Consider the following 18,067-nt stretch of genomic DNA (forward strand, 5'->3'; position numbering starts at 1 on the left):
TGAAAGTATTCATGTTAAAGGCTTTGTCACTAAATGTTGCTAACACAGACAGAAATGGTAGCTGAATTGTATGGCAATAAGTTATAAGTTATAAGTAAGTTATAAAAAATTGGGGACATCCTGACTTTTAGACAACACTTCAAGAACCATGGCTCTAGACCTATACAGCAAACTGAAATAAACATAAATTTTGTGATAGTCTATAGCACATTCTCTACAGCACACAGTCTATAGCACATAGTCTATAGCACATTCTCCTCAGCACATAGTCTATAGCACATTCTCTACAGCACATAGTCTATAGCACATTCTCTACAGCACATAGTCTATAGCACATTCTGTGTTGTTTATATAAATATGCACAATTGAGCTAATAAATCCAAGTGAAAGTATTCATGTTAAAGGCTTTGTCACTAAATGTTGCTAACACAGACAGAAATGGTAGCTGAATTGTATGGCAATAAGTTATGATCATTTTGAAAAAGTTTCTGATTATTTTGCTGAGGCATAATTTTGCTGAACTCGATATTCAAACCTAATGAATGGTCGAATTTTGTCTGATAGAAATGGTTTTTGCAAATTGAATGCATGCCTTTTGGCTGTAGTAGTTTGCACACAGAATTGCTGGTTTCAAAATGACTTTCAGGCTTACTAAATCACATAGCAGGTAGAAAATTAATCCACTGGAATAAACACCACTGTGTATTTTGTACCTTTAGGTAGAAATGCTCCAAATTGCTTATTCATTAAAGCTTTAGTAAATCCATATCTGAACTGAAGTAAATTAGTTTAAAATTTAAGACATTTGCAGAAATACAAAACAAATCATCCCCTACATATTAAATATTGCTATTTGGAAAAGGTTACATAGCTGTAGTTAAGTTGCTTTTCATGAAATGTGAACATGGTAATTGTGCAGCAGATGGTGAGGAAAAATTCCGTATACATTTATGCATTTTTATTATATTCATATGTTTTGAATTTTGATCACGTGTTTTGATTATTCTTTATAAGCAGATGCTTCGACAGCATCTAATTCTTCACGGTGACTTATGATCCAGAAATTATGATATTTTCAAGCCAAGCGTCAGAGATTGATCTAAAATTTCTCTTTATACCAAAATTGCTTTTATATCCAATTTGTTCTTTTAGATCAAAGAAGTTAATATCGCAGACCTCTGCATACTAAAAGTAGTAAATTAAACACTTCTTTTTGCATAATGAAGTTTGTCCTGATGGAGCTTTGTAGGACTATCACTCGAGAAATACTCGGCCATAAAGACTGCCCACACCCACTGATATACACCACATCCCTCAGCCATACAGAAAGTCCTGCATGACTCATGTCAGGAAGTGGAGTAAAAGCGTGAATAAACACATCCCTCACAAATAAAATAACCTCTGAGCTTCCCAGACTACACACAAACACACACAAACATACACACACACACACAGAGAGAGTACATTACTACACAGCAACAAAGAGCTGTCCAGCATGCTGACCACCCACACACACACACAAAACACGAAACAGTCCCATTAAGTTTGTCCTACAAGACAGATTAATAAGCACTTTCACAAAAACAAACTAAGGCGTGTGAGTTTCAGTGAGGAGGAGAAGGAGGAGAAGGAGGAGGAGGAAGATGAGGAGGAAAGGAAAAGCTAGAAATGGAAAGGTTGAAAGAGAAGAATAGAGACACTGGAATTTTAGCTGAAGGTAATATGGATACAAAAAGAAGGGAGAAATGGAAAATGGAGACAAGAGAATGAGAGAAGGAGAAATGGGAGAGGGAAAAACAAAAAGAGCGAGGGAGATTAAGTAGCTAGAGGCACAGAGTGGGTGTTGATTGAAGATGTGAAATATTCACCAGAGAAAAAACACTGCTGGAACAAACATGAACACACATGCACACAAAATCTCATTCTCTCACACACACAAACACACACAAATATATATATTTCTTCATTACTGATAGACAAAAGATTCAGAGAAAAAAACATACAAAACAAGCCTGAAGCAACTGACAAACCTACTTTATGCAACAACCAGAAAACACACACACTCATCTCTCTCTCTCTCTCTCTCTCTCTCTCTCTCTCTCTCTCTCTCTGTTATCTAGTTGTTGCATGACATATTTAGGTTAAAAGTATTTAGTATTTATTCATTGTTATGTTATGTTGTTTATTTTTTGTTTGCTTTTTGGGTTCTTATATATACATAAGTACAGAAGAGCAGTGAAGTGGCACACAGCCTGCGAACTGGCCACATCCATCACAGTGTGCTGACTTCACTCAAATACAAGACCATTATTTTCCCCTTGACCACACTGCTGCTTTCATCTTCCTACTGCGAAGGCATGTTTTTTCACAGTAATTCCTCATGAATTTATCAGGAATGACTGATATCCAAGTTTATAAAGGCAGACATCTAGTGTAATTAGCCAAAGGCCAGCTTCTCAGTTTCAGCATGACTTGTTGATCACACACAGGCAGCAACATGTGCTAATTAGATGAGTGATATTTAGCAGGAAGTCCTGCCATCATGCCAACTAATCTATCACTATTTGAAGCCTTGCACAGATTATTGCAAACTGAATACAGATAATAACAGATTATCTGTTACTATTCCAAGTTCTTTGCTGATTCTCCATATAAAACTACTAGTTTGAGAAAAGATTGAATGTTAAGTAGAAAATTACGTAAAGTGATCATTAGAAAATTATATTTGTACACAGTATTTTATGTTTCTCTTTGTCTATAAAACTAATTTTAACCAGAAGTCATAAATCAAAATGTCTTTAATGAAATGACAATGAAAAAAAAAATGATAATTTGATGATAATATGATAATATATAATAAATGATAATATATAAATGTGAGTTATAATTGAATAGGACAGGAATGACAGGAAAGTGTTTCTAAAACATAAAACACATTACATGACAACTAGGTTGCAATCAGGTTGTACATATTCATATACACAATCTTATGCTATCACTCTGAATAAAAGTCACTTTTTATTAAACTGACACATTAAGTATTGGTATATTCAATATGAAAAAATGGAAAGACTTTGATTTATTAAGAAGCTTATGAAGTGTGTTTGTATGTACACTGTGTCACACTGCACCTTTTTCCTTTCTCCATTTCTCATATAGCTGTTTCCTTTCCATATTTAATTTGCCTCATGTTTTTCCTGACCAGGTTATGTGAAATTGGGCAGAAGAGCACAAGCTCAAACACAAACACCCGGCCTCCTACATCTACTGCCACCTAGCAGAGTGAAATAGTGTGTTGGTCATAATATAGTGTGTGATGGCTTTAGATATTTTTCATCTCTGTAAGGTAGGCTTCACACAGAGATAGCCAAAAGATAGAGAGAGAGAGAAGAAGAAGAAGAAGAAGAAGAAGAAGAAGAAGAAGAAGAGGAGAAAGAAGAAGAAGAAAAAGAAGAAAGGGATCAACAGGTGATTTTTTTTTCTGTCTCTGATCTTATATTTCTTTTTTCTTGAGTGAGTGTGAGCGTGTATAAGTCTGTCTGGATAGAAATTAAATTTTTTGTGACAACAGTCCAGATCCCTGACAACAACAAGCACACAAAGCAGCACGCACACACACACGAACATATGTGCGCATACACCCCAACAGTGCCAATATCCATGTTGCCATGACAACAGCTCTTCCGAGGTAACAAGCAGGAAGAGAGCGTGTGAGTGGAGTGATAAACACCCAAAGCATGTGCACATCAGACATCATACATTAATACACATGCATGCACGTACGCACACACTCACTGTCTCTCTCTCTCTCTCTCTCTCTCTCTCTCTCTCTCTCACACACACACACACACACAGACACAAACAGACACACACGTAATACAAAATAATGATACTTTCCCTCAGTGCTGCTGAGAAGTGTGTATGTCTTTAGGAGGGTGTGTAAGAGTGATAGCTGTAGATTCAGCACATGGCAGATTCACAACAACCACTGAAGCTTACAGAAATCTACTTGTTGCATAAGTATAAAAAAGAAAGGAACAGTGTGTAATTGTGTATGTGTTTCAAAATACTTTATATGGTTCTATGCGGGTGCATGGTTTTATTTGTTCTATGTGAATAGAAGACTAAATGTAGTGTTCATGTGTGTATGAGTCTGTGTGTGTGTGAGTGTGTGTGTGTCAGTCATTACCATGTTCTCTCTTTGTATGTGTGCACTTGTTTTGTACATGATTCTGTAGACAGTACTCTAAAAGCAGGGTTTATGTGTGGAACACTGCTGTTTTGTGTGTGTGTGAGTGTGTGCGAGTGTGTGTGCGTGCGTGAATGTGTCTACCCTACCTTTGGATGGTCGCCTCTGTTTGGTCTGCATGGTCAGTGTGCCCACCACAGCTCCCATGTTGTCGCCGTGGAAACAAGTCTGTCTGAATGAATGTCACTCCGTCACATGTGCTTCACTCACTTACTCTGTCCCTCTCTCCGTCTTTCCCTCATCCTTTCTTCCCTCCGCTTGACGTTTCTCTTCCTCACTTTGCTCCCCACTTCTATGCACCCCCTCCCTTCAGTCTCCCTTCCTCCGTCTCCCTCCCTCCCTTTCCCTCTCTCTCTCTCTCTCTCTCTCTCTCTTTCTACTTCTGGTTGAGTGCTGGCGTCATGCAGTGTGAATCAAGATCAGAGAGCCACTTCATCACACACAATCACAGCTTATATAAGCATGCCAAATTTGCTATACACACTAACATAAGAATATATATAAGGAGCCTACAACTTTTAGGACCTAATGAAACGGAGAATCAGTGGAAGAAAGACATACAGGGCAGAAGGATGAATAAAAGAAACATAATGAGAAGGAGGCACAAGAGGCAAAAACATGCTCAGTGGTTCAAGGCTTTAGAATAAAAAAAACAGGTAAAATGGAAATGAATTTCCTTAATAGTTCCATATTTGCTAATAAAATGACAAGAATAATTTCTTCCCTTAACACAAATGTGCATCAGCTTGGGAAAACCCTTCACTGTGAAAACCCATCAAGTTGGTCTGACACTTGGATATTTTATACTTTATATAACTACATACTATCCTGAACAGAAATATCTCTTAGACCTATTAAAAGTTACAGATTGTAAATCTGGAAGAATTCATTATTAAAACTCCACAATATGATACCAACACACTGGCTGTCTACAATCAGGTATTCTTTATTGGTTTATTTTATCATTTAATTTAATACATAATAAATAAATATGTCCATTAAAACTCTTTATCCTATTCTATTTATTGCTTATTGAATAATAATAATAATAATATCATCCAATTACTATGTTTAAAAAGAAAAATAACTTTAACGTAGAGCCAGTTATTTTAACCTGATTATCCTGAGCAAATACAATGTCCACCTCTACATCTGTAACCTAATCTATTTATGGAAAAAAACATTACAACATAACAAGACAACATGAATCTATAATGGAAAAAGAGTAATTATCATAAGCAGTATCCACGTCAGTGCCTCTAGTCTTGTCTACTGAGTTAAACGGCACTTATGGCAAATAATGAACAAGAGACTCATTCTCACTATTGACTCAACTGTCCAGACTTAAATCATTGCTGAAATGATTGCTGATTAATTCAGTGACTTTTGCTTTGCTTGCTAAATTTCCTTTTTAAAAAATTGCATTTAAACCTTTTGTCCACTGCCATATCTCATGTATGTGATGTGTGCATCACAGATCATTTGATAGCTGGTAGCTATATGATTATCACTCTTTGACACGTTAGTCTTACATCCATTCGTTATAGAATGTAAGAAGGAAAGCACACATAGATAACAAACTAGCAATTAAAACATCTTTGGGTAGACTGTTCTTACCTGTTCACCCATGTTTGTTAAACTTGTTACTACTCAACATGATCTCTTCAGGACGATATATGCAGGAATTTTATTCCTATTTTTCCACCCGAATTTGGTCACTTGCCATTCACCAGCAACTCAGTAGTGGGGGAGGAAACATATGCATTCTCTGAGACATATAAAGCAAGCCAACCACATCTTTTAAAATTGCTTCTTATGCTGTGTTACAGGGCAGAGGAACAAACATGGAGTGAAGTGTTATTTATCTAGATGCATGTGTTCACAAATACAAACTACTGATCATCCCTCATGTGCCCAGGCAGTAATTTTGCTGTCTTGACTCCCTTGGATACCTGTCAAATCATCTGGATTTGAACTTGCAATCTCCCATGGATAGCATAAACAAGGTTGCAAAAATAAATAAATAAAAAACATTTCTATATTTTTCTTCAGGATTTCTTCTTCATATCATCTCAGGAAGTTTTTCCCTCAGACTTGCTCATTAGAAATAAATGTTAGAGATTAATAGTAATTCACTTTTAAACTTTACAATTTTTATTCTGTTTCTCTGCTTTGTAAAGCTGCTTTGAGACACTGTCAATTGTTAAAAATGCTATACAATACACTCACTCACTCCGAACTACCTCAGGTCACGAGGAGCCTGTGCCTATCTCAGGCGTCATCGGGCATCAAGGCAGGATACACCCTGGACGGAGTGCCAACCCATCGCAGGGCACACACACTCTCTCATTCACGCAATCACACACACTACAGACAATTTTCCAGTAATGCCAATCAACCTACTATGCATGTCTTTGGACCGGGGAGGAAACCAGAGTACCTAGAGGAAACCCCCGAGGCACGGGGAGAACATGCAAACTCCACACACAAGGCGGAGGCGGGAATCGAACCCCCACCCCTGGAGGTGTGAGACGAACGTGCTAACCACTAAGCCACCGTGCCCGCTATACAATACATCTAATTAAAATTCAAAAAGAAGGTGCTTCGTTTGTTTTATGTTCAATATTGGCAAAATCCTTTTTTTTGAATTTTTACATTTTTACTAGAATATTAATCTGATTTTATTTTCCAGCGTGCTCCAATGACATCCTACAAGTTTTCACAGACCTCCATACAAATGTAGTCAGTCAGTGCTTAATGTTGCAATTGAGCTATGAAACCGATGTCGCTAACAAATAATGAAAGCTATCACTTTAATTTTATATATAAATGCAGCATAAATAAGTCTGTAATAAAATGTAAATGCAAATGAAATTCTAATTATATTAACATTCAAATCACAATAATGTACAATTCTGATAGCATTTACTTTTTTTGTTGACGTCACTAATGTAAACATGATATTGGGCATATTCAGGTGTTTGAAATCTATTGTGTTGGCTTATATTCACACGTGTTTTTTGTCACATGGATAATACTGGAATAGAAACAGGAGAAAAAAAATAAAGATAATGCTGTGAGCATTACTAGCAAATCAACGTTCTGTATTTCTAGCATGGTGAGCCATACTGCATTTATGACTAAGCCATCAGCTGGAATTATGTTTCTAGGAAGTAACACTAAAACACTAATGCGTCCGTGAGCAAATCCCCTTGAAATGAATAGGGTCTAATGCTAATGACGCTCAAATAGCGAGAGTGATTACCTAACTATGTGTTGAGTGAGAAGGTTGACTATTACTACTGTTTTTAGCAGTTTGACGTCTACAGTCTATTTTTATAGTATTGTGGTGTGCTATAAGCAGCATTGTCCTCAAATGGCCAGAAAATAAAGAGTTTGATTAAATTTGAGGTGGGGAAATGTTATGTACTGTTAATTTTGTGCTTTGAATTTTTCCTGTTGAATTTCCCCCTGCAGATTAAGTCTTTACATGCACAGCACTTTCAGTCATTTTCATGTAATTTCTAGGTAATTCATTACATTTAAACCTGTTAAATGAGAACATCCCTTCAGTTCTGTGAGTAAGACTGTTTCTTGGAATATAATAGATAATATATAAAACATAAATTTTATGTCAGTACACCACTCAGGTTGACACAAAGATTTATTGCATGGAAACACAACATATAAAAGCACAATAAATATTTCAGTTTATCATTTGATGATTCAAATAGCAGACAGAGCTTTATGTTAGCTTTAAACATGTCCTCAATTCAGTATATCTGAGATCTACCTCGGGGATGTCTGTTCTCTTGCAGTACGAGATCTTCAGCAGATAACGTCTTCTCTGGCTGTGCAATTGCTTAGCCATGATCTACTGCTTCTACCACTCTGTTTCTGCCTGCTATGAATCTCTCCATTCCTGCACACTCCTCTGGCAATCTCACTCAGCTGAGAGGAAAAAAGTCATTTCATTCAGATGGGAAATGAGTGTTTGATATGTTCCCCTGAGCTGAACTGAGAGGTTTCACTAATATGAAAACGCTTACATGGAATTTGCATTTAGGATGTTAATATCTAACACTGTATTTTATTACACTGAATTCTTGATTCACATCCTGGAATAAACTCTGTATCCACTTCAGTCATAACCGGGATAAAGCACTTACTGAGGATGAATGAGTGATGATGAATAGAAGAATGAATGTCAGGCCAACCCAGATTAATTCAGATTTTATTCAAATACTAGATAATGTGCTGTCTGTAAACAGAACCCTGTAATTCCCCATGAGATCTGTGCAAATATCAATCTTGCCTGCTGGACCTTCACCTTCACCTCCACCTCCACTACAAATAGCTGATTCAAAGTCTGATCACAAACCAACCAGCAACCAACACTTAAATCAAGTGTCCCAAGGCCCCAGTATTGAGAATGGAGTGATAGATAGTAGAAGCAATCAAGACATAGAAGAGATGTCTGTGGAGCAATGAAACTGTTATAGCCTTATTTACAAGGAGCACTGCCAGGATGAATGACAGGGAAAAAAAGCAATGATCTCTCAATGTTTTTTTCCACAACCACAGAATGAGAAAGAAAAAATGGAACCTGTTTTGGTGTGAGTCATACCCTTGATTAATTTTGCTGTTGTTAAACCCTCCTGGCTAGTAGTATTTTTAAAGCTTTTATTTTTCTGTAATCTTCCCTACAGTCATACCTCTCTGTGTCGATCCTCTACTGTTTCACCTTGATGTGTCTCTGTATTTTACCTTGACTGTGGTGAACGTCGCAAGGTGACTATACACCAACTAGAACTTTGTAATAAGACAAAACAGCAGATGGAGAAACATTGCAACATACAGATCCATACTTCACAAGAAGCACACAGCAACATCACTGAATTATGCAACGAGAAGTACAAAATATCTTCACGATCCATAGAAGGTTGATGCATGCCACCCTGTTTCTCTGTACAGACATAATTATACTGCACGACAGATTTTATTCATTCATTCATTCATCTTCTACCGCTTATCCGAACTACCTCGGGTCACGGGGAGCCTGTGCCTATCTCAGGCGTCATCGGGCATCAAGGCAGGATACACCCTGGACGGAGTGCCAACCCATCGCAGGGCACACACACACTCTCATTCACTCACGCAATCACACACTAGGGACAATTTTCCAGAGATGCCAATCAACCTACCATGCATGTCTTTGGACCGGGGGAGGAAACCGGAGTACCCGGAGGAAACCCCCGAGGCACGGGGAGAACATGCAAACTCCACACACACAAGGTGGAGGCGGGAATCGAACCCCGACCCTGGAGGTGTGAGGCGAACGTGCTAACCACTAAGCCACCGTGCCCCCACGACAGATTTTAAACTACTCAAATTTGGATATTTCTGGTGTTCTCACAGTCATTACTTAAATGTTGAATATTTAAGGGTGTTTAGTAGTTTTGAAACAGACCAAATGCTAAGCAGCTAAACTCAAGACAACCACACAATCCAATTAATAAATGCACCCTAGACTCCAATATTAGAGACAGAAGTGCATAATTGCTTCTGTAACCTTAAAGGTAATGTGAAAGTTGTATTCCAGCCAACAAAAATGGTCCTAAGAAGGTCTGCTCTAATTTTAGCTCTCTTAATCTCTCTACTACTCACTAAGTATCTTCATATTTGGTAGTTACACTTTTTTTTTATTATAATACAGTTACAAGAATGTCATTAGATGAAGACAGAAGGATGTATATGCAAAATAAATTAGCAGAAAAGGGGCAGGATCCAGGACATTAAACTAAAGGGTAGAAATGTATGTGTATAAAACACACACACAAAAAAAAAAAAACACAACCAGAGAAACCCTGAGAAATGCACACAAAACCTCCCAAAATGTGGTGGTAGTGGTGATGATGGTGGAGGATGACCTGGTATAAATATGCATAAGTATGTGAGGTTTAACAGAAAACAGGTGAGTTCAACAGCCAGGTGTGTGAGCGTGACATAATATCCAGAATTAATTAGAATGTGGATTTGTAGTGGCTCCTGGATTTTGATGCAAAAAAGCTTAGAATGGTAACTCAGGATATGGTAAAGCTAGCGTAATGATTGGCAGACACTGACGGAAGCAGGGTTCAAATCTGAATCTCTGCTGTTGGCTCGATCGCCCACATTTAGCAAATCAGACCCATTTACAAGAGTCAGGCACTGCTTTTATTTCACACACAAAGACTAACCAACTTACATGAAACGTAACTAAGACAAATAACAGGTCCACCTGGTGGTCTGGCAAGGAACTACTCCTGATAACTAGAAAAGATCAACACTAGTCTACACATAAATTTTTTAAATGAAGCTGACTTTAATACCTTTAGGAAACTGAAAACTTTATATAAGAAATAAACAGCCACAAAGATGAATGCATGTGAAGAGCAATTAAACCCTGTATAAAATATCAGTTGTATACTAATGTGCAACATCAATTACTCAAACAATGGCTCGATAGCCATTCTGAAAAAAAAAAACAGAAGCGACAAGAACATTAATCTTCATTTCTCTCTTTGACTAATACAGAGGTATGTACTCTTAATCATTCCATGACATTTCTGCCTGTGAACGCCCCGCTATACACATACACAAACACACAAGCACACACACCGTTATCACTCTATTTCTTGAGTTTCACCCACACAAATCTATTTAACTCTTCATAAAATGCTGTAAATTAGTCATATGATTTATAATATATTATAATATTATAATACCTCATTAAATCTTAGACAACAATAATGTGAAAACATCAGAGATGCAAAGTAAGAAACAACATGTACTCGAGTACGTTTCACTGTAGTTACACTAGCTAGCCATAATCTGTCAGAAAATGTCCTTAGATATAAAACATTGTCAAATTTGTCGTGTCAGTAATAGACATATAGAAAAAGTCATTTGTAAATTATTTGCTCCAGCAGTTTTTGTTTTGTTTTTTTACCACAAAACAATCTTACTTGAGTACTTTTGGTCACAAGTAAATGATTACTGCAGTAGTAGTATGCTTTTTCAAGTCAGTGTGTTTTATACTCTTTCCATCACTGGAAAACATGCAATACTGTTTAAGACATATTTGACATCTTAATATTTTCTATATAAATTTTTGACTTAGATCTTTATTTTATGCCTTATTCATTAGTCCCTCAGTTTAAAAAAAAAAAAACTAATTACCAACTAATTGATAGACCAGTGTCAGAACAAAAAGGAGTAAAAACACAAAAAAGCAGTTTACTTAAAACACACTTTTCCACAAGGGCAATGAATAACTTCCTGTTCCTTTCTCAGTACAGGGGAATGTTTTGAAATTCATGACTATGCTAACCAGATACACTAAAGCTAGAGATTAGGTTGTACAAATGCTGGAATATTCCTTTAAATGAGGTGGAAGGCCAAGAACATTTCCATTTGAGAAACTGCCAAATGTCTTCTGCAGATGGTATTTTATGATTTTATTTTACACTTGGCTATTATTAGAATGATGTGACTCTCTACTGCAGTTTAAAACTGCTGCTCATTAGCCTGCCTAGCTCAATTCTAAAAGCTATCTATCTGACAATTCACTGTGTTACCCAAATGCTGATGAATATCTACTGCTATTGCAAAATGCTGACCATTAGAATTTTACCACTATGTTAAAGACCTCCCTCTGTAATTATATGGCGTAGAGCCATTCTTAACCATATTAGCTTGACAAGAGTCCAGTTTCATTGTTATTTGCCAATAGGATACGATGACGCAGGTCATGGACACTGATTGCTATTAACACAATGATCTACAACTGTTTCTATTTCACCCACTAGAAAGATAAACATACATATCATAGGGTTCATAGATTAAAAACAGTGAAGTGAAGTCATCGAGCCATAAGCTAGATAAGATGAACATATAAATACAAGACAAAAACACCAGTATAACATTCTGCTACTCAAAATAAAATTGCTCCTGGCAGTGATGTTGACAGTTTTAAATCAGGCAACCAGTCTGTGTAGAAGAGATTGGAAAATGGTTGTAGAATTGTTACCATGTAGCTAATTTCAACTATTTACTATGAAGTAAATAATGTGGCTTAGCATTAACAAGTTGCACCATATACATGAAAAGTACAAATGTTTCCTTTTTTTTTTAATCTTTTTGTACATTCATTAAGGGTTATATTCAGAGTTGGCAACTAAAAGTCTAAAAGTAATGTCTATATTATAAGGGGAACATTGCTTGTATTTGATTGCACAGGTGCTTATATTAACAAGATTTTTTTTGGTTGTCCATTCAGATTAAATTAAAATAAAGGTCCCTGTGTATAGTGCATACAGTTTACAAATAAATAAATAAAAAGCAAACAAATATAACTAAAGTATATGTAAACGAGAAGAGAAAAATAATTGATTATTCATTTATTCATTTTCTACCGCTTATCCGAACTACTCGGGTCACAGGGTCATCTCAGGCGTCATCGGGCATAAAGGCAGGATACACCCTGGACGGAGTGCCAACCCATTGAAGGGCACACACACGTTATAATTGATTAAACATAACATTCTTTTTGATACAGCCACTTAATGCAGAACATCAGGGGGTGTTCTTCATTGGTTGTTTGTCTTGTGATTTGTTTTCTCATTGTCTCTTGTTTTTGGTTACTGGTTTCATCATTTTACTTTTGTCTTTGGAATTTTGGGTGTGTAGTTCTGTTATTTTTAATAATTAAATAATTATGCTCATTGAAACAACAACACCACTTAATAATAAGCACTTAATAATAATTCCCAGTTTTTTTGCAATCCCTGCATTTGGGTTTGATTTTTGTGATAGCTAGATATATTTACTGATAGATATATATATATATATTTACTTTTATTTATATCATGTGCAATTAATTGTGGCCACAAGATCATCACATCATGAACAAATATGTGTGGGAAGTACATAATGTATGCAAAAGCTATTTTATTGTGATTTTGGTTCATTATTTTGAGTTGTTGAATGAATCCAATAATGTCAATTACTTGTTTTTGTTTTTTGTTGTTTTCTTTTGTCTGATGTGCTATTCTGTAAATAAAATATGCTCATAGTTTAAAGGGTTATCTGTACAATTATCTCAGAGGATATCTACGTTTGCTTCAACTGGCTAAACAATGAAGTGAACAAATCTGCATTGCATCTGCATTTCCATAGAGTTTATCTCTGTTGAGCTTATCATACACCACACAGGTCTTTCTACTATGTGGTGGTAATATTAGTTCATTTATTAGTTTGGATGTATGCTCTGATGAGTCCATATCAGTCAGTGACATTTTAATGGGTATAACCAAAACCAAGGAATAGAACTCAATGTGAGCAGCTACAGGGAGCCGCTGAAGTCAGACAGTGAGTGTTATAACATGTTGTGGTTGATTAAAGACTAAATGCACCACGTCATTACGGATCATCTTCCGCTGTTGGTTCATACTGTGTATAGTGATATATTGGTTCATATTGTATGTGGTAGTCACATTTTCCCCACTGATCTTGCAATATAGGATTAAGGTGACTATATCTACCTGCAACATAGGTAATAAAATGAAATCTAACTTCAAAACCAAGGACTGCATTATCATAGGGGTATGAAAAGGAAAGAGAAAAAAGATACAAGTACTATGTGCAATAAATGAAAAGGCAACGGATTACATGCAGAAATATTGTTTGACTTAGACAAATATGCTTTTTTTAATTTAATGCCTCCTCTTGTGCATTTGTGATGTATTCCATAAACTATGCAATGTTTCTGTGGAACAATCTGTTAGCTTAATCTCACCTCTCCTACCTTCACACCCACTGTTACACTGACTAATGAAAAACCATATGTCATTATCACCACATACTCCCTGAAGATGGAGAGTCTCTCTCTCTCTCTCTCTCTCTCTCTCTCTCTCTCTCTCTCTCTCTCTCTCTCTCTCTCTCTCTCTCTCACACACACACACACACACACACACAGACACACACATACAAACACACACCTCTCTATATCTATCTCTCTGTATCTATCCATATATTTATCTCAGTAGCACAGACCTGGAATTACACAGTCTCTACTGTTCCAATTGTCTATCAAGTGTTATTTGTTTTTTCTCTATCAAACTATATATCTAACTCCACAATCTAAATTTTTCATTCCTCTATCTATCTAACTGTCAACTATCTAACTATGTATGTATGTATGTTTGTATGTATGTATGTATCTATCTATCTATCTATCTATCTATCTATCTATCTATCTATCTATCTATCTATCTATATATCTACCTATCTATCTATCTATCTATCTGATCCATAATCTCAATAATGACAGTTCAAAACAATTCCTGCTTCACAACGCTTTCTCTTGCCTATGTGTGTATTCACACTTGCTTATTCTTCTGATTAGATTACAGTGTTATTCAGATAAAGATGGTCACATGTCTGGAGGTCAGTAGCTCAGTTTTGAAAGATTTAGTCCAAAAATATATCATGTTTAATGGACAAAATAATTTTTATCTGGCCAAAATATTGCATTGCATCATGAAGCTCAATAAGCATTCTGGGCAGAAATGTGCTGAACAAACTGGAAAAATTAATTCCTCAGGGACATCAGAGCATATCACTTCACCATGCACCAAGCTGTTTGAGAATATAGAGCTGTTGTAGAAAATAGGCCCATATCTGTGTCCAAAACAGAAAGCAGCTGGCTTGATGCCGTCTCATGAGTTAGTGTCTTGAGACAGGCTTTGAAGGCAACATTTGTCATAACATTCTGAAGATAGAGACTGAAAATAGTATCACTGCATATAATAAAAAAAAGAAGACAACCATTCATTTCCTATATTCATGTGTATGAAACTAATCCATGAATTCAGTGGCTATTAAATTACATTTGATACAGTAAAGTGACAAAATAAAGTGGCAAAGATTTGCTTGAATGATTTCCTAGATGAATCATTTGATGTGTGTCGTCAAACATTAATTCAATCCCCTACTCACAACTTTAGTTTCTACCCTGTTGGTTCCAATTTCTAGACTAACTTGCAAAATGACATGTTATCTTGTCATATACAATGTTTCATACGTGTGTATAGAGGCATTATGAGGATAAATAAAGCTTGGTAGGAAGTAGGAGAATTTGTTAGTGTCTCTGGTGAGTGTGTGTAACTAATAGAGTTAGTTTGCTTTGCTAATTGGCAAATTAATTTATTATGAAGCTCGGTGAGTGCATTAATTATTTATTTAAATAATTTGCTTTATAAGCTATATACATACAGAATAGTTACAACTGTTTCTCATTGAAAATTGTTTCTTACTTTAAAAAAACAGATAGATAGATAGATAGATAGATAGATAGATAGATAGATAGATAGATAGATAGATAGATAGATAGATAGATAGATAGATAGATAGATAGATGCACAAGCACATATGTTTGTGGTGATCAGGTGTCCACAAACATTTGATCTTATAGTGTATATAAAAGCTCATTTGCCTCATTTTTGGAATGTAACATCAGGAATTGCTATAGATAATTGTTACCTTTTTTAGATTAGTGTTATTTTTCAGTTAAGTGGCACCCCACTCACTGATTCACTGACCTCATTTAAAAATAAAAAGAACACTTGATACTGCAGCTCTGCATTCTCAGTGCTTGACTTCATTTCTATCTTGTCTGGATGTGTGTACTGGTGAGGAATCCCACTGTTTATTTTGCAGACAGAAAACCCAGTCTGATTTTCTATGAGCTGTGCTGAAGCATTTTATGGTAATGTTTGATTTCGTCATAACTTCTTGCCATATCACTAGTGCTACCTCATCCAAACATGTCCAATAAAAAGAATTATATTTACTATTTATTATATCTAAGATGTGAGAAGAGAAATACTGTCCATTGGCATCTTTTATCTCAACATAATCTATATAGATAGATCGTTCAAGACAAACAGCACTAGAGTGGGAAAGTGGGAAAAGCTCTCTTTGTTGAGATATTAGGCTTCTGCAGCATGTAATAACATTTTATGTAATAACAAATATATATAAAAATGCATACATAAGAACACACACCTAGACAAACACACACATACACACATTTTTATTATTTAAAATTTTAGCCTGTTGTTTTCTTGCTATTTACTTTTACATCATTACATTTTTATGTAATCAAATGCTGCTTTCTGATTGGCTGTTAAGTGTATAAGTGGAAGTGGTAGCTCAGTGGTTAAGGTATGGATCTGCTTACTGGAAGGTTGTGAGTTTAAATCCTAAAGCCACTATGATACTACTGCTGGGCCCCTGAGCAAGGTCCTTAACCCTCAACTGCTCAGTTGTGTAAATGAGATACATATTTCCAAAAAAAACAACACCAGGTATATGATCCAATATCTGCAAGGTTTAAGATGTCTTGTAAATTATATGTAAAGTTCTTGTCTGTATGGAAACCATGATGAAGATTTTGATTGATTTCCCCAGTACAAATAAATATAGACTTAAATATTGTAATGTACAAATATATACACAATGTGGTGAGAGGTGATTTAGTATAGGGTTACTTTAGGATACAAAGGTTGTAATCTCTCACATACACACACACAGACACACACACACACACAGAGAGAGAGAGAGAGAGAGAGAGAGAGAGTGGGCGATTTAGCATTAGGTAGCAGTAGAATACCATCGCCTTTTATAGAGTGGCAGCTCAATGTGTATTTGCACAAACTCATCCAGCAGCTGTGAGAAAAGGTTCATTGTGAATGAACATGGCTTGCTCACATACACGTGTTCTTTCTCTCACACTCACACAAACATATAAGCTTTATTCCTTACGACTGAGAAACCTTATAGGCATTTCTACTCAATTTCATTTTTATTGTACTTTTAACAATAACCATAGAAAAAGCACCTTTACATCATTCTGCTGACAGAGTCAATGAACTCCCTGAGATGATAATACAGTACAATATAACTTGGTAACTCAGTAATAACTCAGATAACACAGCTTGCACTATCACATGTACAGACTCATCATAGGATTCTGTCAAAGAGGCATGTAGTCATGGAGTCAAGGCTGTATTCTTACAGGTATTAGACATACACATATACAGATGCAGGCACATAGACACACACACACACACACACAAATTCTAAAAAGCCAAAAGGAGTTAATCTTGGAGAATAAACAAAATCTTACCTTTGTGATAGTCCACCCTTTTGCTGTTTGTCAAAAAAGTCCCGATAACAAGCCCCATTCTTGATGAAAGTGTGTGTGTGCGTGTGCGTGTGCGTGTGTGTTGTGTGTGTTCAGTTATTTCTTCAAGAAACAAATTCACCTCATTCTCTAACTATGTCTAACCCTCTTTCTGTCCAGTATTAAACACATCCCTACCTCACCTGTTCTCTTTTCTCTCTCTCTCCTCTCTCTTCCCCCCTTTTTCTTCCTATACTCATCCCTCCTTTCACCACCCTCCTTTTCTTTTGGCACTGTCTCTCTTTTCCATCCACTTCCTATTAACCCTGTTTTTCTAAGCATATAAATCAAGTTCACTCAAGATCTTCCTCTTATTAAGAGACACAGTCTGACTAAGAGTTGAAACAAAGATAATTATTTTCTTTTCGGATTCAGAGAAGGTTTTTGTCTTCACAGCAATATAAAGAACAGAATGAAAAGAAAGGAAATGAAATAATGTAGTCACTTAATGGGAACTGTGTATATTCAGTTGTGGCGCCATCCCCACTCAAAAATGTCTTAACAACATTTATAAACAGCATTTATTCTTG

General features: G+C 36.1%; 1 protein-coding gene across 2 annotated transcripts in view; it reads right to left on the reverse strand.

Moving 5' to 3' along the window:
* Positions 1 to 17,682, reverse strand: part of LOC132857214 (Kv channel-interacting protein 1-like) — a 29,488-nt gene extending 11,806 nt beyond the window's left edge. The window contains exon 1 of one of the 2 annotated variants that reach the window (XM_060887225.1): positions 17,481 to 17,682. In XM_060887225.1, the coding sequence (XP_060743208.1) occupies positions 17,481 to 17,538 (58 nt within the window). In that variant the 5' untranslated portion in view covers positions 17,539 to 17,682. Of the gene's footprint in view, positions 1 to 4,338; positions 4,523 to 17,480 lie in introns of those variants that run through there. The other variant, XM_060887224.1, reaches the window with a different exon arrangement.
* Positions 17,683 to 18,067: the final 385 nt, after the last annotated feature.

Source organism: Tachysurus vachellii, chromosome 14 (assembly GCF_030014155.1).
Source record: "Tachysurus vachellii isolate PV-2020 chromosome 14, HZAU_Pvac_v1, whole genome shotgun sequence".
Lineage (NCBI taxonomy): Eukaryota > Metazoa > Chordata > Actinopteri > Siluriformes > Bagridae > Tachysurus > Tachysurus vachellii.